Source organism: Pteropus medius, unplaced genomic scaffold (genome assembly GCF_902729225.1).
Source record: "Pteropus medius unplaced genomic scaffold, Ma_sr-lr_union100, whole genome shotgun sequence".
NCBI lineage: Eukaryota > Metazoa > Chordata > Mammalia > Chiroptera > Pteropodidae > Pteropus > Pteropus medius.
The window spans coordinates 4,082,032-4,104,814 of NW_024352784.1; the positions used below are offsets into that span (position 1 = coordinate 4,082,032).

General features: G+C 34.5%; 1 protein-coding gene and 1 pseudogene across 2 annotated transcripts in view; one reads left to right on the forward strand and one right to left on the reverse strand.

Moving 5' to 3' along the window:
• Nucleotides 1–22,783, reverse strand: part of RAB6A (RAB6A, member RAS oncogene family) — a 59,773-nt gene that overhangs the window by 23,150 nt on the left and 13,840 nt on the right. The window contains exons 2-5 of one of the 2 annotated variants that reach the window (XM_039848016.1): nucleotides 16,037–16,095; nucleotides 6,752–6,805; nucleotides 5,147–5,252; nucleotides 3,069–3,180 (exon numbers count right to left, since the gene is read on the reverse strand). In XM_039848016.1, the coding sequence (XP_039703950.1) occupies nucleotides 3,069–3,180; nucleotides 5,147–5,252; nucleotides 6,752–6,805; nucleotides 16,037–16,095 (331 nt within the window). Of the gene's footprint in view, nucleotides 1–3,068; nucleotides 3,181–4,978; nucleotides 5,085–5,146; nucleotides 5,253–6,751; nucleotides 6,806–16,036; nucleotides 16,096–22,783 lie in introns of both variants that reach the window. The other variant, XM_039848015.1, reaches the window with a different exon arrangement.
• Nucleotides 16,550–16,668, forward strand: LOC120590721 (uncharacterized; annotated as a pseudogene).

A 22,783-nucleotide genomic window follows, 5' to 3' on the forward strand; every position in this document is an offset into this window, starting at 1 on the left:
TTTATCTTTTTCTTCTTAACGAAGTCCCTTTAACATTTCTTATACTAGTTTGACATCCTGTAGCTTTTGCTTGTCTGGGAAGCTCTTTATCTGTCCTTCGATTCTAAATGATAGCTTTGCTGGGTAGAGTAATTTTGGTTGTAGGTCCTTGCTTTTCATCACTTTGAGTATTTCATGCCAATCCCTTCTGGGCTACAAAGATTGTTGAGAAATCAACTGCAGTCTTATGGGAGCGCCCTTATAGGTAACTAAATGCTTTTCTCTTGCTGCTTTTAAGATTCTCTCTTTGCCTTTAACCTTTGGCATTTTAATTGTGATGTGTCTTGGTGTGAGCCTCTTTGGGTTCAACGTGTTTGGGACCCTCTATGCTTTCCGTGACTGTATGTCTATTTCCTTTGCCAGGTTAGGTAAGTTTCCCATCATTATTTCTTCAAATAGGTTTTCAAGTCCTTGCTCTCTCTCTTCTCCTTCTGATATCCCTATGATGAGGATGTTGGTATGCTTAATGGTGTCCTGGAGGCCTCTTAAACTATACTTTTTTTTAAAATTATTTTTTCCTTTTGCCGTTCTGATTGGGTGTTCTCTGCTACCTCCTCTTTGAAATCGCTGATTCGATACTCCGCTTCATCTAATCTACTCTTGATTCCCTCTAACGTATTCCTCATTTTAGTTATTGTAGTCTTCATTTCTGACTGGTTCTTTTTCATGTTTTCTATCTCACTGCTGAAGTTCTCATCGAGATCACTGAGCATCCTTATAACCAGTGTTTGAACTCTGCATCTGGTAGACTGCTTGTCTGCATTTTCTTTAGTTTTTTTTCTGGAGCTTTGTTTTGTTCTTTCATTTGTGACATGTTACCTTGTCTCCACATTTTGGCTGCCTCCCTGTGTTTGTTTTTATGTATTAGGTAGAGCTGCTATGTCTCCTGCTTTTGAGTGGCCTTATGTATTAAGTAGTAGGTGTCCTGTGGGACCCAGTGGCACAGTCTTCCCTGGTCACCTGAACCAGGTGCTGCAGGGTATGTCCCTTGTGCAGATTGTGTACCCCTTCCTACAATAGTTGAGCCTTTGTTGCTGTCAGCATGTCAATAGGAGGGACTGACTATCAGGCTGATTTGGTTGTGAGGACTGGCCATGACTACAGTAGAGGAGCTGTTGTGCAGAGTGTAACCCTACAGAGCAGGATTTGCTGTAGCAGGACTCTGGTGCCTGCCCAGTCTGCCCTTGGGGTGTGTCATCCTTAGATGTAGCTCTGGGTGGTGTTCTGGCTTGATCTGAGGCCAGCCACCACAGTGCTGGCCCTGGGGCCTCCTGGAAAGGGCTCTGCCACAGGCCAAGTTCAGCTATAGCCTGTGCACTGACTGGGGCCACCTAGCATGAGCCACCAAGCAATCCACAAATGGCCACCAAACGTCCTGTGCTTGGAGGTGCCTTAAGAGGCCAAGCCACAAACTGAGGCTGGCCACTACTAGTGCCAGGCTTGGGACTTTCTCAGCAAAAGGTATGGGACATGCCAAGGCCAGATGCTGCTTGTTTGGGTTTGGTGAATCCTTGAGAGATTTCAGGAAAGTCTGCAGCATTAGCCAAGACAGGCCATTCGCAAGGAAAAGCGGTTTGGGTGGGCCTGCAAGTTGGGTGGGTTGTAGTTCAGGGAATCACCAGGCGATGCAACCAGTGTTAGCCAGGCTGATAAAGACTCAGATATGGCAGCAGCCTGCATCTGCATGCCAGGAAGAGGGGAAGGCTTAACAAAGAAACAATGGATTCCGCCAACAGTTCTGTCTGGGAGAAAGCTGCCCTTCCAGCCTTTGACCTGAAGCCAGACAATTTCAATTCCTCCCCATATATCCCTGGCACCTTTGAAGTTGCTGCCCTAGCACTAGAGCTCAGAGCGAGTGAGTCTATCAGTGAGTAAGTCTGTCAGTAAGTCTGTGCATGGGACATTTAAAAGAAGTACCTGGGACTCCAGTAGCCCTCTATCTTACTCAGCCACAATCTCCACTAGTTTTCACAGCTAGAAGTTGTGAAGACTTCTCTTCTTGACACTAAAACCCTGGGCTGGGGTGCTTGGTGTGACGCCGAGAACCCTCATTCCTCTGGGGGAATCTCCACAACTGAAATATCCCTCTAGATTTTTAATTGCCACACACGAGTGTGGAACCAGCCTGTTCTGCATTTCCACCTCCCTACCAGTCTGGAGGTGGCTTCTTCTGAAGGTTCTTAGTTTTAGGACTTGTGTTCAGTAGATTACAGGCCATTATCGATAATGGTTGTTTTGTAATTTAGTTGTAGTTTTGATGTGGTCATGACAAGAGACAAGCACAGTGTTTACCTACTGTGCAATCTTGACCGGAAAATTGAAACATTTCACTTAACAACGCGAGTTTATTACACATATTTCAATATCCAACTATGAATAAATAATAAATAGTAAAACTTTCTATTATTAAGTAAAATGTCCAGTAGATAACTTAGGAATGCTGAAGGCAGATATTCAAGCCATGAGTTCTACAGTGAATGTTAATATATTTTGCATCCTGTGACTTGAATGTGGCTTTCCTCATTTGACTAAGGTATCATCATCAAGCTATTCTGTTCAACTACACAGTCTGGCTCAACCATACAATTTAAAAAAGAAAAGAAAAAACTATACCACTGAATTATAATGAATATATATAAGAATACTACCAAAAGAGTGCATATTTAATCATTATGAATAATTTTTAAAGACAGCTGTTTTTAAAATATTTTTTAACAGAACACTGCTCATATTTATGAGGCCTAAAAAATGTAAAAAAGTTAGCTTCATGTATAAACAACGTTTCCTCCCTTGTGCAAACAATCTTGCATAAGAGTTATTTAAATATGGGTTTACATAGAACAAAAAAACTCATGTTCCTTAAGGACTGAGTTTAATGTTTTATATTTCAGGCTCCCACATTAAAGAATGATATAAACTTAAGGATTAAACATGTCTTCTTTCAAAACAATTCTTCAGTAACATTAAAAATAACAAGCTGCTTAACAAAGAAATTAAACATTACATACACATACAAAATCACTCCATACCTCTTATCAGCAAGATCTGTTTTATTTCCTACTAGCATGATGATAACATCGCTTCCTCTTTCTGTTCTGACATCATCAATCCACTTTGTAGTTTGCTGGAATGAGTTAACATCTGGTATAGGAGGGTGTACAGAGAGATTAGTGTTATTGCAAATGCCTCCTCATGTGATGAACCAAAGAAAGAAAAGAAGAGGAAAAAAGCCCTGGAAGTTGGAAGGGGGCTGGCACATTAGGACCCACTTTTAATGTGCCTGCAACGTAACTCCATTTTATCTGAGTACAACTGTCAGTAGTCTAAACAAATCGTAAGACTAAAATCCTCAAGGTTCCTTTTATAGCAGTTAAAATTTTTTATATCATTTAAAAATTTTGGACATGACCAAAGGAGTGTAATGTACTCTATGAAATTGAGAAAAAAAATATTTTTAATGTAAGGACAGCTCTGGCAGATAATATGGCGTCACATTGCTACAATGCTTTTTTGATTACTTACACATATCAAACACAACAAAGAAAGCATTTCCAAAAGTATGTCAGCCAATAAGTCCCAACACATCCAGAAAATCTGTAAAGCCTTTAAATAGCTTTTAACACCACTCTGTTTGCATTGCTTATTCAGTTTGTGATCACTTTAACTTAAATTTATTAGTTTAATGCACCAGAATCACTTGTAAAAAAAAAAAATCGATCTTCTATAGTGCCAGAGTCTAAGTAGACTACTTCAATATTTTTTACAGCAGCTAAAGAAAACAGTTTACTAATATTTTAACCATACACACAATTAAAAAAAAAAAAATACACCAGGTTTCACTTGATTTGGTTAAAGTAAGCACAAACATTTTAAAGCTGCAAAACATGTCAATGCACAATAATGAACATTTTTTTAAACAAGTAGCAACCCAAAGTAAAAGCTTCAAGAAAAGATTGCCTATAGCACCTGACCAAAAAAAAAGTCTTTGAATGTAAACTTGTAACTTACAATTCTGCCACTGCAATTATTAAATAGATATGATTTCTGATTGAGCAGATATGCAAAAATGTATAGCAACAGGACTACTCACTCAAATCAATATTTTGTGGATATGTTTTAAAGACGTCTAAGATGTGGTACTTTCCTGGTTGTTCTATAAATGGGGGACCACTATATAGAATGATGCTTAATACTGCCTAATAACCCAATTTATAAAGACAATTTTAATCAGAGAGCATTTCCCTGTAGGTCACTAATGCTCCATGGAAAATTCAAAGTCATTTAAAATGCCAAAGGCATTATTCATTCTTTAGGGAAAAAGAAAAATGAAGACCATTACTTTAGTCTCCCACTTAACTTTTTTTCTCAGAGAGAAATGAAAATGTAATTTGTTAGCAACGAAGCAAGTCACAGAATTCAGATATGATTTGGATGAAAATGATTAATAGAAGACTGCACGTTAAGTTTTCTCTGAACTCCTCTATAGAGAGGATGGCTGAAAGGGGAAAGCAGAGAAAAACTGGCTAGTGGAAGTTTTTAATAGCTTCAACAGAAGCTTTGGAGGATTTGGAAAACTTGGTAAAAGGCTTAAATGCAGATTATTTTATTTTAGAGAAACTTCAGGTCAAGTTAAATTTAAAAAATGTTCTTCCAACCATAATTAAGGTGTGGCTTAGGGATAATAGGATACTCAGAAAACCTTGGATTCATAATCGGACCCAAAGGAAAATTTCCAGGGCAAAAAAACCTGGCACAGTAGGAATAAAGCATAGCTTGTACAAACACCAGAGCAAATATTTCTGACCTAGCCAGTCTATGATAGGTTTGCTGAAACTCATTTTTACATGCCAGTATGGAAAACAAGCACAAGACAAGAACATGCATGCAGCTAAGCTAAGGGTTGAAAGAACGTTAGAAATGCATAATTCCCCCCACTCACTTGTGATATCATAAACAACAACTGCCACAGTGGAGTCACGAATGTAGCTAGGAATCAAGCTCCTGAACCGCTCTTGACCTGCTGTGTCCCATAATTGCAATCGTACCTAACAACAAAATCAGTCAAACAAGCAAGAAAAATAAGGTCAACCCCTTGCAAAATACCTACTTGTGATATCGTAAACTACTACGGCTGCAGCAGAATCACGGATGTAACTGGGAATGAGGCTACGGAAACGTTCCTGACCCGCAGTATCCCACAGCTGCAGCCTGATCTGTGGGATGGGAAAAAATGAATAAAAAAAAAAAACAAAAAAACAAAACAAAACAAAACCAAAAAAACAGAAAAATAAAAACAAAACTCATACTAAAAAGAAAAATGTTTTTTAAAGGGGGAGGGTGGGAGGGAGGTAAAAAGGAGACTCATGCAAAAGGTTGCAGGGATGTGAGGAATGAAAACACAAAACTTTCCTTTTTCAAAAGGGAGTACTATAAAAAACTTGCTTGCTCTGAAGGTATATGACTTAAAAATGGCAATGGGAAAGATTTCACAGAATCAGAAATACAGTTTCTTTTTCCCCCCCTCTCTATAACCTCTCTTTGAATCCTATGCTTTCTGGATAACAAAAAGTAGATTTTGTTGATATTCAAATAGTAAGCATAAAAGGGAAAAACAAAAGTAAGTGTCATGAGCAGCTCAAACTACCAGAATAAAGGAATTAATGCTTCTTTGAAAGCCTCTCTGAAGCTAAAAAGTGTCTCTTTTCTATTGGGTCCAGAATACTTTGAAACTGGTTCATGACTACTGTGCCTATGTTTCTCCCACACATCTATTCCCAGAACGCTGTATGTAATCTAACAAAAAGGAGGAATATCTTTTTGCAATCCTACATAAAAATTTCTTTACTTTCTTACTTTTTCACATTTGAGGAAGAAAATCCTGAAAACAAACATTAGCATTAAGTTTTTACCATTATGAAGTTGTTTCCAAGATTCCATATTTTAAGAAATGGCATGCTACATATTAAACATAAAAGAGAACATCCCAAATAAAATATCCACACACTTATAAGAAATAGTATTAAATATAAAATATTTTGGGGGGGCTATAGGTCTCAAAATATTGCATTTAAGATAGTCACTGTTTAGGTGATAGAAATTTCTTCAAGGGATAGTGGACTAGAATACAGAATTTACATTGTACTGAAATGAAAGGGAGCATTCCAAAAGATGGAAGACAAAAATCCAACATATAAATACACATTACTTCTATTTAGTCACTTTGGTATACATATTCAGACAAATAAAACCTTGAAGTCCACAAATTGTGTCATATTCAAAAGAAATCTTTCTGAATACCTCAAGAGTGCTTTCAAAAGGTCTTTAGCAGCTCTAATTTTTTCATGAAAATATTCATTTAATTATCTCATAACTATCCGTTATCATTTTTCCAAATCAAGATGACAAATTTTGTTTAACAAGCCTAGGGCCTTCAGGGTTTTACAAACATCTTGGCTTTCTTTCCCCTTTGGATTTCACTTGTGGATAAGAAGTCAGAGTGCTAAGTACTACTCACTCTGTAATAATTTGTCTCAAGGCCTAACTATATAAGGAACTCTGTAGGAGTTCCTTATATAGTATCCCAGATATTAGTTAGATAAACTAACTTTGGCAACTCTGCTATGTACTTCTTATAGTGACAATCCCTTGATTATAGCTTTGATCATATATCCTGGAGTACTGCAGAAAATTGCACACAGAAAACATTACTCACTGTTCGATCCTCCAAGTACATCGTTTTTGATAAAAAGTCAATACCAATTGTTGCCTGTAAACCAAAACAAAGAAGTTTAAAAATTTAATAATAGTTTAATGGTGGTTAAAATGGGAACTGTGATTGTGGAAGAAATGATGAATAAACACGTCACGGTCAAGCAAGAATGAACAAAATTTTCAGTGATAATTGCTTTCCCTTACTGAGCACTTGCTATGTATTAGATTCTTTTAAGCCCTTCATATGATCATCTCTAATCCTCATACATCTGTGCATGGCAGCTATTGTCATCCCTATTTTTCTCATTGTATAGATATGTATAGATAATGGTATTGGGGTTCAGAGAAGTTAAATAACTTATTTTAAGGACACAAAGCTTCTGCTGTAGAGTTGCGAGTAAAAGTCGAGCTCCTTCCAATATACTGATGTATATCAACCATTTTTTAAAAAGATTATTTTTGTTTTAGAGCAGTTTTAGGTTCACAGCAAAACTGAGAAAGTACAGAAACTTCTATATACCCCTTATCTCCACATACACATCACGTCCCCTATTATCAACATCCCTGACTAGAGTGGTTGATTTTTTGCAACTGATGTACCTACATTAACATGTGATATATTTTTAAAGGTAGGTTTTATTTTCAAATTGTGGTAACATATGTATCATAAAACATGACATTTTAACCTTTAAGCGTATTATTTAGTGGTATTAATTACATTTCCAATGATGTATAACTGTCAACACTACTTCCAAAATCATTTCATCATCCCAAACAGAAACTCTATGCATTAAGCAGTAACATATAACAGTGTATGGATATACCTCAATTTGTTTATCCATTCATCTAATGATGGACACATGGGTTAGTTTCCGGGTTTTAACTACTGTGAGTTCCTGTTTTCAATTCTTCTTGGTCTATACCTAGGAGTGGAATTGCTGGGACATATAATAATTCTATTTAACTTAAGTGAGGAAATATCAGACTTTTCACAGCAGATGCGCCATTTTAATTCCCATTAGCAATGCACGAGGGTTCACATTTTTCCACATCCTTGCCAACACTTGTTACTTTCCCTTTTCTATATAAAACAGCCCTCCTAGTAGGTATGAAATGGAATCTTACTGTGGTTTTGATTTGCAGTTTTCTAATGATTAGTTATGCTGAGCATCTTTTTACATGCTTATTAGCTATCTGTATTGCATATCCTCTCTGAAGAAATGTCTATTCAAGTTCTTTGCCCATTTTAAAGTAATTTTTTCATTTTTGTTATCGATTTGTAGGAGTTCCTTATATAGTATCCCAGATATTAAACACTTATCAGATATGTAACTTTCAAATACTTCCTTCCATTCTGTAAGTTGGGCCTGCCATACCCTTATTAAAAATCCATTTTCAATAGATACATGAACTCTCAATTCTATTCCATTGGTCTATACATTTATCCTTGTGCAGGTGCCAGTATTTTAAATACTGTAGCTTTATATTAAAGTTTTGAAATTTGGAAGTGTGCCACCACTTCATTTTTCTTTTCCAAGGCTGTTCTGGCTACTGCAAATTAGGATTGGTTCTTTCGTTTCTACAAAAATGGCAGCAGGAACTTTGATAGGAATTGCACTGGATCAGTAGATTGCTTTGTATTGACATCTCAATAAACATTAAGTCTTCCAATCCATTTACCTAGAATGTCTCTCCATTTATATGTCTTCTTTAATTTTTTTGAGCAGTGTTTTATAGATTTCAGTCACACTGACTTTTAAAGAAAGAAAAGAACGAGCGAGCAAGCAAGCAAGCAAGCTAGCTTCCTCCTTTACTTCAAACTATGTGAATATGTATTTCAAATATGTTTCTCAATTGAGAGCTTAAATACAACCTAAGTACTAATTCCATTTTATGACATTCCATCTCAGAATGTATATCCCACTCTGCTATGAGGTGAAATAATGGGTTTATAAACTTGAATTATTGTGCAAAAGCATCTAACTGACAAACTTGAGGAATGTACAGGAATGACGTATGGCTACATTTAAGAAATCTCATCAGTAGAATCTCATTTACTGAGAGTGGCAGAAGCAGCTAATTGCCTACACAAACACCCATCTTCCCCTTCTCCCTTAGTAACACATACATTTATTTAAATCCATACTTTTCCCATTAAAAGGACTATATTTTCCAGCCTTCTTGGAGCTTTAAGAAATGGAGCTGACTGAATTGGGAGGTGCACCCTTGGTTTTTTCCTGTTCCTTCTTCTTCCTGCCTAGACTGTGGATATCAGAGTTGGAGCTCCAGGAACCATTCAGTAACCATGAGGCTATCTTCAACATGAAAGTCATATATTAGACCTGGTTAAATAGAAAAGTTAAAGTAGTCTCATTCCCAGATGACCATGGAGCTGCCACACATACTGTGAATTACCTCTAGAATTAACATGAAAAGAAATTTCTCACGTCACTTATTGTTACTGTATATTTGTTAAAAACAATAAAAAATAATTAATGGCTACAAACAGAAATTGGCATTTTCAGATCTCACAGCCAACACATGTTTTTAAAATTAGTACAGGCAGACTTCATGATAAAATAAATGCACGACAGTCCCTTCCTTCCACTGCACTATCCTAGTTTGGCATCATTTACACCACTGAATTCATAAAGATCAAAATTAACCTGAAAAATATAACCTGTTGCTGGTTTTCTTTTCAGTTAATTTTATTCAAAGCAGAGTTACTATGGTAAAGAAGTCAATCAGCCACAAGAATTAAACCAACAGTATGAAGAACAGAAAGAATGTCTGGGAAACTAAACATTATCAGCTATTTTAGCATTTTGAATGCTACTGATGTGGAACTATTTCAAATCTTCATAAAAGATGGATGAGACATTAATGCTGTCTCTTGCTCATCTACTTTATGGAAATGCAGAAGACAGTAACTGCAGAAGAAACCAAACATTAGAGAATTCTCCCATGTATCTTAATTTACAGTTTCACATTATTTGAGTGTTGATTTAATTCATTGGTGGGTGGGGGAAGTATACTTTGTAAAAAATAAATTAAGTACTCTTACTGTGGGAACTCACAATTCAAGATTGAACAATGGCTTACCCAAATATACCAGTGTCAAGATAAGGATAACTTTACTTTAGATTATTTCTATTTGGATGCTCTCCATTTGGAATAGTGCTTATTTGCCCCAATAGCGATTTTATAAAATAGAAGCTTTAACTTAAAGAGGTTAGGAATGTATTTACTCACCACCACCTTTCTGGTCAAGTTCATTACAGTGCCTAAAACCCACTGTCTTATCTATGCCATCCTAAACTTACATTGTCAATTTAAAACAGTCTTTGAAATAAAAAATCCTCTAAATTCAAAGTAATTTCGAAGTTTACTCTGAGCAATACATTCTTTCTCAAATAATAATTCTACCCCATTGTGGAAATCTTTGAGTTTATTTATATTAAGTTGAACCACATAAAATTGTTGACATTCTATCATTTTGTCAGGCAGCATGAGTTTTTCGACTTTGTTCTTCTTCAATATTGTGTTGGCTATTCTGAGTCTTTTGCCTTTCCAGATAAACTTTAGAATCAGTTTGTTGAAATCCACAAAATTACTTGCTGGGATTTTTGATTGGGATTGCATTGAATCTAGAGATCAAGTTGAGAATGGATATCTTGACAATATTGAGTCTTCCTGTCCATGTACATGGACTATCTCTCCATTTAGTTCTTTGATATCCTTCATCAGAGTTTTATTGTTTTTCTCATACAGATCTTGTGCATATTTTGTTAGAGTTATACCTAAGTATGTCATTTTGGGGGATGCTAATGTAATGTAAATGGTATTGTGTTTTCAATCTCAAATTTCACTTGCTCATTGTTAGTATACAGGAAAGCAACTGACTTTATATATTAAATAACCTTGTACCTATAATCTTGCTATAATTGTTTATTAGTTCCAGGAGGGTTTTTTTTTTTTGGTCAATTCTTTTGGATTTTCTATAAAGATGATCATGTCATCTGCAAACAAAGAGAGTTTTATTTCTTCCTTTTCCCAATCTGTATACTTCCTTCAATACACACAAATTTCTTTTCCTTATTAGAATAATAAGGACTTCCAGTACAATGTTGAAAAGTAGTGGCGAGAGGGGACATCCTTGCTTTGTTCCTGATCTTAATGGGGAAGCTTTGAGCTTCTCGCCATTAAGTACAATGTTGGCTATAGTTTTGTTGTTGTTTTTTTTTTTGGTAGATATTCTTTATTAAGTTGAGAAGTTCCCCTCTATATCTGGTTTACCGAGAGTTTTTATCATGAACAAGTGATGGATTTTTGTCAATTATTTTTTCTGTGTCTATTAATAGGATCAACTTAAGACTCTGAACCCCACATATTTATCCCCAAGATTCTAAAATTATCAAACAAGAAGACCCATGTAGATATTTGGGTTTAGAGCTTTCTACAAGGTTCAAAGGCTGTGAGATAAGAAAGGGCCTAACAATTTCAAGAAACAGCAAGAAGGTTACTGCACCTGAAAATCTGAGAATGAGGGCAAAAGCAGAGATGAGATAACAAAAGTAGTGAGGTAATGAGGACGACAGGGTCTTAACAGGCTAATGCTATTCAAATAATCTAAGAACGAGTGCTAGTCCTAACTGTCACCAATCCCAACTGTTACCAGTCCATGGTTAAGTACAGAAATTGAGGAATAAGCACTTACAACCTTTTATAATAATCAACATCCAAGCACAACAACTCAACTTTTATGTTTTTTTCCCTCATTTTTATAATAATTCAAATTTATTAAAATATAGCACTTATTGGTAAAATATATAACATAGTGGGAGGAAAAACTGTGATGGCTTTACTTTGAATAAGATGGACTATTAAAAAGAATGACCTGATATTACTCTATTTTAAACAACGGTTTTATAGATATAATTCACATACCATACAATTCAACCATTTAAAGTGCACAATTCAATGGTTTTTACTATATTCACAGAATTATACAACCAACACCACAATCAATTTTAAAACATTTTCATCAATGACTTTCAATTTATAAGAGAATCATTCTGGCTATTGTGTTGAAATTAACCTAACGGTGCACAAGGGAAACAGAGAGATCATTTAAGTGGCTATTATTGGTAACTTGGACCAGTGCGATTTTAGTATGGCTGAGAGATGTGGAAAAATTTAGATAATAATTTGAAAAGCAGAGTCAATAGGATTTGCTGATAGACCAGGAGTGGAATATGCAATAGAGAGGAACTGAGTGACACCAAGGTAACCTGAGCTTGCTAAAAGCTTGGTGTTAACTGCAATAAGAAAGACTATAGGAAAAGCAGGTTTGAGGGGGAATAGTAAGAGCTCAGTTTTAAAAATATCAAATTTGAGAAGCCAACAGATATCTAAATGGAGATGTCAGGTAGGCAGTTGAATATATGAATCTGGAACTGAGAAGAAAGAGGTCCAGGCTAAATATATAAATTTAAGAAATATTAACATTTTGGGAATCATTATACACAGGATTTAAAGCCATGAGACTTTGCATAAGGTCACTAGGGAGTGAGTATTGACTCAAGACTGAGCCCTGAAGCAACCAACATTTACAGACTGGGGAGGAAAAGGAAGAACTCACAAAATAAAGTGAAAAAGAGAAGCCAGAAATGTAGGAGAACTTGCAAAATAAAATGAAAAAGTAGCCAGAAATGTAGGAGAGAAACGAGTCAGGTGTATCCTGAAAGTCAAATGAAAAGTTTTAAGAAGTCTTATTAAACCATATTAAATGATGCTTACAGGTCAAGGAAGATGAGTACTGAGAAATGACCACTACATTTACCAACATGAAGTTCATTGGTATAATATTGTAATATAATAAGAAATATATATTTTGAACTTCATTCCAGAGTCCCGTCCAAAGGTCCATAAATGATAAGAGTGAAAGGAGCATCTTTTAATATTTGGTTTTTGACCTCAGCCCCTGAAAAAGGCAATAAAGACGAAAGGAGAGTTTTTTGTTATTTATGCAACCTTTTTGACCACACATGATTTTACATTATTAAGGCAACTTTTAGAAAGCCCCTAAGGATCAAGAAACCAATCAAGCAATTAGAGGTTTGGAACTTTCAGCCCCACTTATGACCCCCAGGGAGGGGAGAGGAGCTAGAAATTGAGTTCAATCACCAATAGCCAATAACTGAATCATCCATATCTCATGAACTCTCCATAAAAAACCCTAAGGGAAGAGGTTTGGAGAGTGATGCACCCTAAATTCCATGGGGACAGAAACTCCTACGCTCGGGACCCTTCTGGATCTCACTCTATGTACCTCTTCATTAACTATTCATCTGCATCCTTTATTATAGCCTTCATAACAAATTGGTATACATAGGTGTTTCTGAGTTCTGTAACTGTTCAAGCAAATTATCAAACCCAAGGAAGAGGTCTTGAGAACCCCCAATTTAAAGTCAGTCAGTCAGAAGTATAGGATTTTCTGTGTCAACATTAGAGTTGCTTAAAATGTTGACAAGTTAGAACAGAGATGAATATTATACAACAAGTGCTAAGGTTTTCAAAAAGAGAAGTGAAACAATCAACATTTTTCTAAATGGTAAATGATGATAATCCCAAAAGAATAGAGCATTTTTCCAAAAAGAAAAGGTTTGTCCAAATTTCTACAATTTGTCCTAAACCACTCAATTCCTAAATAGCAGAACTAAGATGTAAATAAAGATTTTTCTATTGTTTAAGCTCATTATATGGCATTACTAGAGAAAAAATACCCAAGTTTTTCAAGTGTTTAAATCTGAAGGCATATACCTGAAATAAATATTTCAAATACGGGAAAATATATACCAATAGGAAGACAGGATTCAGATTTCGAATTTACCCTAAAAGCTTTCAGAAAAATAAAAATAGTTTGATAAAATAATTGAGACAATGGCAGTTAACAACTATGAAAATTAACCATTCTTTTAATCAAACTAAGTTGATATACTAGTAAGATAAAACAACTGAAATCAAGTTTTTATACTAACTACACAGTAATACACATGTAAAATAGGTAAAGGGGCCATTTTATTTTTTATTTTAACAAGAACATTTCAAAAAGTTAATACAGAAAAAGATCTGCAAATGCTTGGGGTCTCAGGGAAAATACCTGGTTTTAAGATTACTAATTTACTCTTTTTAGCTGTTCTTTGATTTGTTTTATAATTAAGCAGTTTAAACTAAAATACATATATATAACTTAGATATACATAAAACTTAGACATATATATAACTGGGAGCAGACATCCTTATGTTGTTCCGGATTTTATGCTTTCTCTTTAAGATCAGGAACAAAATAAGTATGTTAGCTGTAAGTTTTCCATAGATGCCTCTTATCATGTTTAGGAAGTTCCTTTATACTCCTAGTTTGTTAAAAGCTACAGAATTTTGTCAAATGCTTTCTCTGTGCCTACTGAAATGATCATGTGATTTTGTCCTTTATTCTATTCATATAGTGTATTACATTTGTTTGTATGTTGAACCAACTTGCAATCCTGGTACTAACCTACCAATTCTACTTGGTAAAAGGTATATAAGCCTTTTTACACATTGCCAGATTCAGTTTGGTAATAATTTTGTTGAGGAGTGTTGTGTTTATATTCATAAAGGATATTAGTCTGTAGTCTGATTCATGTCTTTGGGTATCAGAGTAATGCTGACCTCATAGAATGAATGAGTTGGGAAGTGTTCTCTCCTATGTTTTTTTAGAAGTTTTTTTAAGTTTTGGTGTTGTTCTTTAAATGCTTCATAGAATTGACCAGTGAAGCCATCTAGTCCTGGGATTTTCTTTGTGGGAAGTTTCGGATCACTAATTCTATCTATTCATGATACATTAAAATTTTCTACTTGAGTTTGTATCTTTCTTGGAATTTTCCATTTCATCTAGGTTATCTAGTTTGTTGACATAATTGTTCATTGTATTCCCTTATAATCCTTTGTATTCCTGTATGATTGGTAGTAATGTCTCTTTCACTTCTAATTTTAGTAATTTCTCCCCTTGATTAGTTTAACTAAGGGTTTGTTGATTTTTGTTGATCCTTTCAAGAACCTCTTTTGGTTTCATTGAATTTCTTTACTGTTCTATCATATATTTCTAATCTTCATTAGTTTCTGAATTAAAGCATGCCTTTATTTTCTGTATTTTTAATTTTTTTTTTTTTGCTTTGACACCTGGGGCATTGCTGACAGTGGAGAGATTAGCCCTCCCAGGGTTTGCAAATTCCAAGATAGTAAACTTGGCTGTGAGAGCACCTTTCAAATGCAAACCAACCAATTCAGAGCCCACATCCTAACTATCTCAGGTATCACAAGTTCAAGATCAAAATTCCCCAGCCCTAATCATCCCAGGGCCAGATATCAGACAACTAGGAAAACCTTCTACAACCTAGAGCCCCACTGAAATTATTCAAACTATGTAATCCTAAATTTGCTTACCTGGTCTCATCCATCCTTCCCACAGAAACCACAATGAAGGCTCTTGCCCACTTTTTCCATTTCTCGTCCCCTCCCCCTCCTAACCCACACAAGTGCTTCCCCAAGTGCCTCTATCCCAAGGCATAGTATCTCCCGGCTAACAAACTATCTTTTCAATGGCAATAATCTCATCTGTTGGCCTCACTGTACCTGAATAATAAAACCTACATTTAAAAAGTTTCTTCCATTTTGCTTTAGGTCTAGTTTACTTTTCTTTTTCTAGTTTCTTAAAGTATAAAGTTAAATTATTGATTTAATGTCTTTCTTCTCTTTACAGCATTGCTTAAACTGTATCCCCTAAATTTTGGGATGTTGGGTTTTCTTTGTCACTTTTCTTAAAGTATTTTCTAATTTCTCTTGTGATTTTGTCTTTGACCCATTGGTTATTTAGAAATGTGTTTTTATTTTATTTTTTTATTTAGAAATGTGTTGTTTAATTTCCACATTTGTGATTTCCCAAATCTCCTTATTCTTGACTTTAAGTATAGATCAAAATGTCAGAGAACCATATACTTGGAAAAATCTACAATCACCCCTACTTCTATCCCAGATGGTATTATTAATAATTTTTCAATAGACTTTGGAAGAGATAAGGAAATCAAGTGAAAAACTTGAGGACTATGAGCAAAATCAGTTATACTTCCAGATTACAGAAAGTGCTTTTATATCTATGACTGCATGTAAATAAATGAATGTTTTAAGAAGCCCCTGAATATTACTTATAAAAGAGACAACTAGTAAGTTTGCAAAAACAAAATACCTGATAGGTGTTGTCAAAACTGTCATACATGAATCTGGTGATCAAGGATGTCTTTCCAACTGAAATGAAAAAAAAAAAAATTTCACTCAGTTAACACATTACATTGGGTTCTCAAGGAATTCTTTTACAGAGAACTGCAATTACATTCAATGGGAAATACCTGTAATAGTTCTAACAATAATGAAGAAACAATAACCCCAAGTTTGTTGAAATGTCTTTTTCTAATAACAGAGAATAATCTCTCATATTAAGAGCACAAGTAGAGAGTATTTATTTAGTTAAGAGTTGAGGGAAATAAAAAGATAGAGGAAAACGATCAATTATGCTGACATCTCTAATTCAAAAAAGCTGATATTCACTGGGACCCTAACAAAAATAATTAGAATTAGACCATGAAACAATTATAGTTTACTTCCTGGACAATAACTGGGGTAAACTGAGGTTCAGGTCCACTTAATTCAATGAATCAAAGTATAATCCCTGGGAAAATAAAGGCTAAAGATAGGAGGGGTTGTCTGTGGCCATGCTACCCTGAACAAGCCCTATCCCGTCTAATCTCGGAAGCTAAGCAGGGTCGGGCCTGGTTAGTACTTGGATGGGAGACCACCTAGGAAGACCAGGTGCTGTAGGCTTAAAAAATAAAAAAAAATAAGAGACTGTAAGCTGACAAGGTCCTTGCAATCTGTGATTTTTATTTGCTTAACAAATAAAAAAATAATGAAATAAATAATTATTAAAAATGATAGGAGGGGTATGAGGGCTGCAAGAACTAGATTAAGAGTGAGAAAGAAGTGACATGGAAAACTATTTTGAAACTCATCTCAGGATCAGATCGTCATCAACTGAGGAATGAATAAACAAAATATGGTATAGCTGTGCAACGCAATATTATTCTGCCATAAAATGGAACGAAGCACTGACAGATGCCACAATAAGGATGAATCTTGAAACACTACATACACTAAATGAAAGAGGTCAGTAGCAAAAGACCACATAAGATATGATCTCATTTATATGAATTGTCTAGAACAGGTAAATACAGAGACAGAAAGATTAGTGGTTGCTTAAGGATGCGGGGAGGGCAGGGGGAATTGGGTGGTGATGGTGGTTAAGGGATGTGGAGATTCTTTTGGACATGATGAAATTATCCTAAAACTATGTGATAATGGTTGCACACTAAACGATACTGAATTTTACCCTTTAAAAAGGTGAATTGTATAATATGTGATTTTATCTCAATAAAGCTATTAAAAATGTATGGTGGTGATGGTTGTACAAAAACGTGAATGTACTTAATGTCACTGAAACTGTACACTTGGAAATAGCTAAAATCGTAAATTTTGTTATGTATATTTTACCACATTAAAAAAAAAACCTACCAAAACATGATGGGGATTTTTAAAATCTAATATTGGATCACTAAAGATAACTAAAAAGAAATGCCTAAAAAAAAAAAGAAAAAGAAAAAGAAAAAAAAAGACGGGGTGCTGATTATTAAAAGTTAGAGAAATTAATTATTGGGCCTCTAGAAGATCAAGGTTTATTAATAGGAGATAATTTCTATAAGTGGTAAAGTAATCCCTCACATAATATACTCAGAAATCAAGAATATTTAGGATTAAAAAAATATAAGACTAGTGTTTACATAACATAAAAGAAGTTTTGATTATTCTACAACCTATCTATATTAAAATCTATGAACTGCTTCATAATTCTTGGTCACTTATACTGGTCAGATAATACTGAAACAGACCAACTAGATATTTACATTTTCTAACTTTTTCCCACAAAAATAAGCCAGTACACAAGATTATTGTGTGATAATAGTAGCTCAAGTCAGATGTTATGATTTTAGTAACAGAGTTAAGCAAAAATAAACAAACAAATAACCCAAAATAACCCAAAACCTGAAAAACAAAAAACCCACCATCTGTAGTCACTATTCCGTCATGGTAATGAAGACAGCTGGTAATGAAGACAGCTGAAAAAGGCACCGAGGGACCAAACAAAAAGCTCAGATGCAAGCAAAACTCATTGCAATATCATATCCAAGATGTCTCACCTAGGTGATGCAATACTATAGCAAAACAGAGAACCAAGTAAACCAAGCTAGTGCTACTTTAAATGTAGCTAACCCAGGTAACGACGGCAAAGTTTAGTAAAATAGCCTTTCCCTAAAGAAGTAAATTGAATACTGTTTCTCCAAAAGTAAAAACAAGCAAGCAAAACTTCAACTACACTTGTACAATCAAATTAAAAAATGAGGAGAATGAGTGGTTGTATAGATTATTTGTTAAAGTAAGTAATTTCACATCTACGGCTCAAAAGTTTTTAATAAAGCCGCTTTATTCCTTTACAATAGTATTTGTTAAAGGCATTAGAGCTATAGTATATGTTTCCAGAATGATGGAGACAACCAAAGTAAAAAACAAAAAAAGTATTTACCTACGTAAGAGACGAAGACAGAAAAAATATTCGTATAAAGATAAAGACCCCACTGGCTACTCTTAAAGATAAATAACAAGTAAACAAATATTTTAACACTTGTGACTACTATTTATTTCTTACTTCATTCTGAAACTACTAAGTGCTAAGGAACACGGAGGTTGGGGGATGAAAATGAAAATCAAAAATGAGTAAGGCCCTGACCACAACGGAGTTTACAATCCACTGAAAAAGACTAACATACACGTGTACAAGAGTGAACATGAGAAGAAACCACTGTGCAAAGCACGCAGCTTCTATGCTGCCAGAAGTATTCTTCTTCAACTTATAGAACATTCCAAGATTCCCCAGTATCCACAGGCCAAAGTTAAAAATCCTTAGCAGGCATTCAAGGACCCTTACAATCAAACTTGAGCCTAGCCTTCTGGTGTCATTTCCTATCCTTGCCAAACATAAACTTTATTTGACAATGATGGAAAGCTATTATTTATTATTTGAGCATAACATGTACCTTGAGCCTCTCAGATATTGCTCATGTAACCTAATTTTGTGGAATTTTTCTTTCCTGGTTACATTATGAACTTATAAATTCAGAATCAGATATGGTTCTGCCTGAAGGAAAGGAAAACTAAATTAACTTTCAAAATTACTTTCGGCCTAAGATTGTATTTCTATCGGTATTTTAGATGGCAGCAGGGCTTTTATTTTATTCCTACGACAAAGTCAACATCCATCCATGAATTTATCTTAAAAATAGAGATGAGTCAGAAATAATTTGTATCCTCAAAGAACAGTCCAGTAGCAAGTTCAAAATAAGTACTAACATGAGACTCATTTTACATTAACATTATTCAAAAACTTTAAGTCTAAGTGTAAAAATTAACATAAGGAAAAGCTTGATCCATTTTATTTATGTGGAAAAATAAGAAAAACTGGTAATATAACATATCTCAAATAATCTTGTTAGTGCATTTATTTACTGTTTACCTCCCCTACTTACAAAGGGTAAGATGCAGAACAGAAACCTCATCTATCTTTGCTCATGGATCTATTACTCAGTGCCAGGCTCTGACTGGCACTAAATAAACAATGAAAAAAACACTTTAACAAGTAGACAGCATTCACTACTAAGGCAGTCCAGAGTCTGGCACACAGCCTTGCATTCTTGGAAAAATGAAAGTAGATATAGTCTCATAGGTAAATACTTATAATAAACCTCAGGAAATTGAGGTTTTAAAACCAGAAAGCATTGTCTATGGCCATGCTACCCTGAACAAGCCCGATCCCGTCTGATAACGGAAGCTAAGCAGGGTCGGGCTTGGTTAGTACTTGGATGGGAGATCATCTAAGACCAAGTGCTGTAGGTGTAAAAAATGAAATAAGAGATTGTAAGCTGACAAGGTCCTTGCAATCTGTGAGGTCAACCAAGGGTTGCCTCACCTAAAAATAAAATAATAAAATAAAATAAACAAAACCAGAAAGCCAATTTACAAATTTATAGTAAGAAATAACTTTCATAAGTATGGGAATATGACTACCAAATTTTCTCAATTCAGACTATACACTTATGACTTGTATGCTTTTCTATATGCTGTACTTCAATAAAGTTTTCCTTATTAAAAAATCTAAATCGTTTGAAACAATGACATCTCATAGTTTTATACATACAACTAAAATACACATAGTAAGTAAAGGCAGGAGTTAAGAGTTCTAAGATCCTTGCATTGTCCACAATGGAAAAGGAATCAACTAACTGTAGAGTTTTATAAGTCATGGCTGTATGCTACAACTTCTACGGCAACCACTAAATAAAAGGAAAAAAAATGTATAACTTCCCAATAAAGTAATAAATATGAAATGATTTTTAAAAGACGATGAATTCAAATAATACAAAAAGAGAAAGAGAACTGTCCAGGGCAAAAAGAAAGCACATTAAGAAGACAGTAGATTTATTTTAAATCCAAATACAGTCATGTGCTACCTAATAACATTTTGGTCAAAGATGATCGCATATAGCAGTGGTCCCACGAGATTACTATAATAAAGATGAAAAATTCCTATCGCCTAGTGACACTGTAACCATCCTAATGCAGTAGTGCAACACATCACTCATGTGTTTGTGGTCACGCTGGTATAAATAAACCTACTGCATTGCCAAGTTGTATAAGAGTATAGCATACACGATTATGTTCAGTACATAATAGCTGATAATGATAATAAATGACTGTTACTGGTTTATGTATTTATTATACCACATTTTTTATTGTTTTCAAAAGAGTGTACTCTTTTGACTTATAAAAAGTTTGCTGTAAAACAGTATGCCATGTTAAGGTTGGCAGCAGCCTCATACATCTCACATTTATCCATACCACTTAATTGGTTTATGTAATACAATATAAATCATCAAGAAGTTCTGACAAAAGAAAGCTTATACTGAGACAAGACCAACTAAAATTAGCAAACAAGAATAGTTAATTATCAACAAATATGATTCTATAGAACACAAAATAAGATCTAATGAGTACTGTAGGTATATACCTGGTTCTGCCTGAGCACTCCTAGGCTCTTCCAAGAAATTAGCTTTCTATTTAAAAAAGGAAAATATTCTCCAAGTGATTTCATAACCCACTTTAAAATTTCTACAACCTTTTCAGCCAGGAAATTCTCCCATATATCTTACGTAAATTCACTATGTTTCATGATTTGGCATAAACATTTTAGTCTTCTTCAAATCTTACAATTACAAAGTAGCTATTATATTTTCTATAGGATATCATTACAAATCTAATGACTTCTTTCAGTTTTACTTTTCCCCTTTAGGTGAGACTAAAAAATTCTCATCTGAATATAACATTTTAATTCCATGATTAAAGGAACCTGATTTTCCTTGTATATAAACAGCATTTTGAAATAATTCTGATAACTCAGTAGCAGGGTAAGATAATCATTAACGAATTTTATCAAAGCCATTGAACTTACCAAAAACTAATTTTCTCATCCATCTATTCTTAACTGTAAACTACATGTATTGAGAATTCTGTCATATAAATTACAAAATCCAGTACTGTGAAATACCTGAGAACTACTTACCTTAACTAACAGATTTAATCCATGTACCTCAACTTTCTGGAAGTGATTACAGTTTTTTCACTCTTACGGTTTGAGGAAAACTTAAGTATACCATACTTTCTGCATATATTCCACCTATACAAAATTTACTGAGGATATGCAATCTAGTTTAGTGTTTTTGCACTGGAGCTCTAGAATCAGATAGCTGAATTGAAATTCCAGCTTGACCACTTACTAATCATATATAATTAGGACAAGTTACTTAACCTCTCTGTGCCTCCATTTCCTCATGGTAAAATGGGAGTAATTTTAGTACCTATCTTATAGAACTGTTTTAACTTTTTATTTAGAAATAGTTTTAAGCTCACAGAAGTTACAAAAATAGTACAAAGAATTCCAGTATACCTTTTATTCAACCTCCTTTAACGATAACATCCCATAACACAATTATCAAAACTTTGAAATTAAAAATAATACAATGCAATTAACTAAACTACAGAACTTTGGGGTTTCACCAGTTTTTCTACTAAATGCCCTTTTTCTGTCCCAAGAGCCAACCCAGGATCCCACATTTAGTTGTCATGCCTCCTTAGTCTCTTCTCATATGTAATATTTCTTGTCTTTCCTTGTTTTCATGACCTTGATACTTTCGAAGAATACTGGTCAGTTGTGTTGTTTTGTTTTGTATAATGTCCCTCAATTTAGATTTGTGTTTTCTCCTTAGATTCAAGTCATGCATTTTAGGCAAAACTATCACAGAACTAATGTATCTTTCTCAGGTTAACAGGGTGTACATAATGTCATATTCATGTCTTAATTCTAATGATGCTAACCTTGATCACTTGGTCATAGCGATCGCTACAGAGTTTCTCTACCATAAACTTAGTTTTCCTCTTTTTAAAAATGTCTTCTCAAAATTTTGCCCACTAATTTTAGCGTTCATCAAATCGATCTTGCCTGCAGTAAATATTACTGTGGTATTCCACAGGGAATTCTTTTGTAGTAAAGAGGACTTCTATTTACTTATTTTTAATGTTATTTATTTACTTAAGCATGGATTCATGGATATCTTAATTCTGAGTTATCCAATATCATCATTTATTTGTTGCTCAAATTATTCCAATTTTCCCTATTGAGAGCTTTCACACTGGCTTCTATGCCCTTTTAACATGCTCCCACCCTTTCTTAAACACTTCCTTGATTTCTGATGTCAGAAGATGCTTCAGGATTATT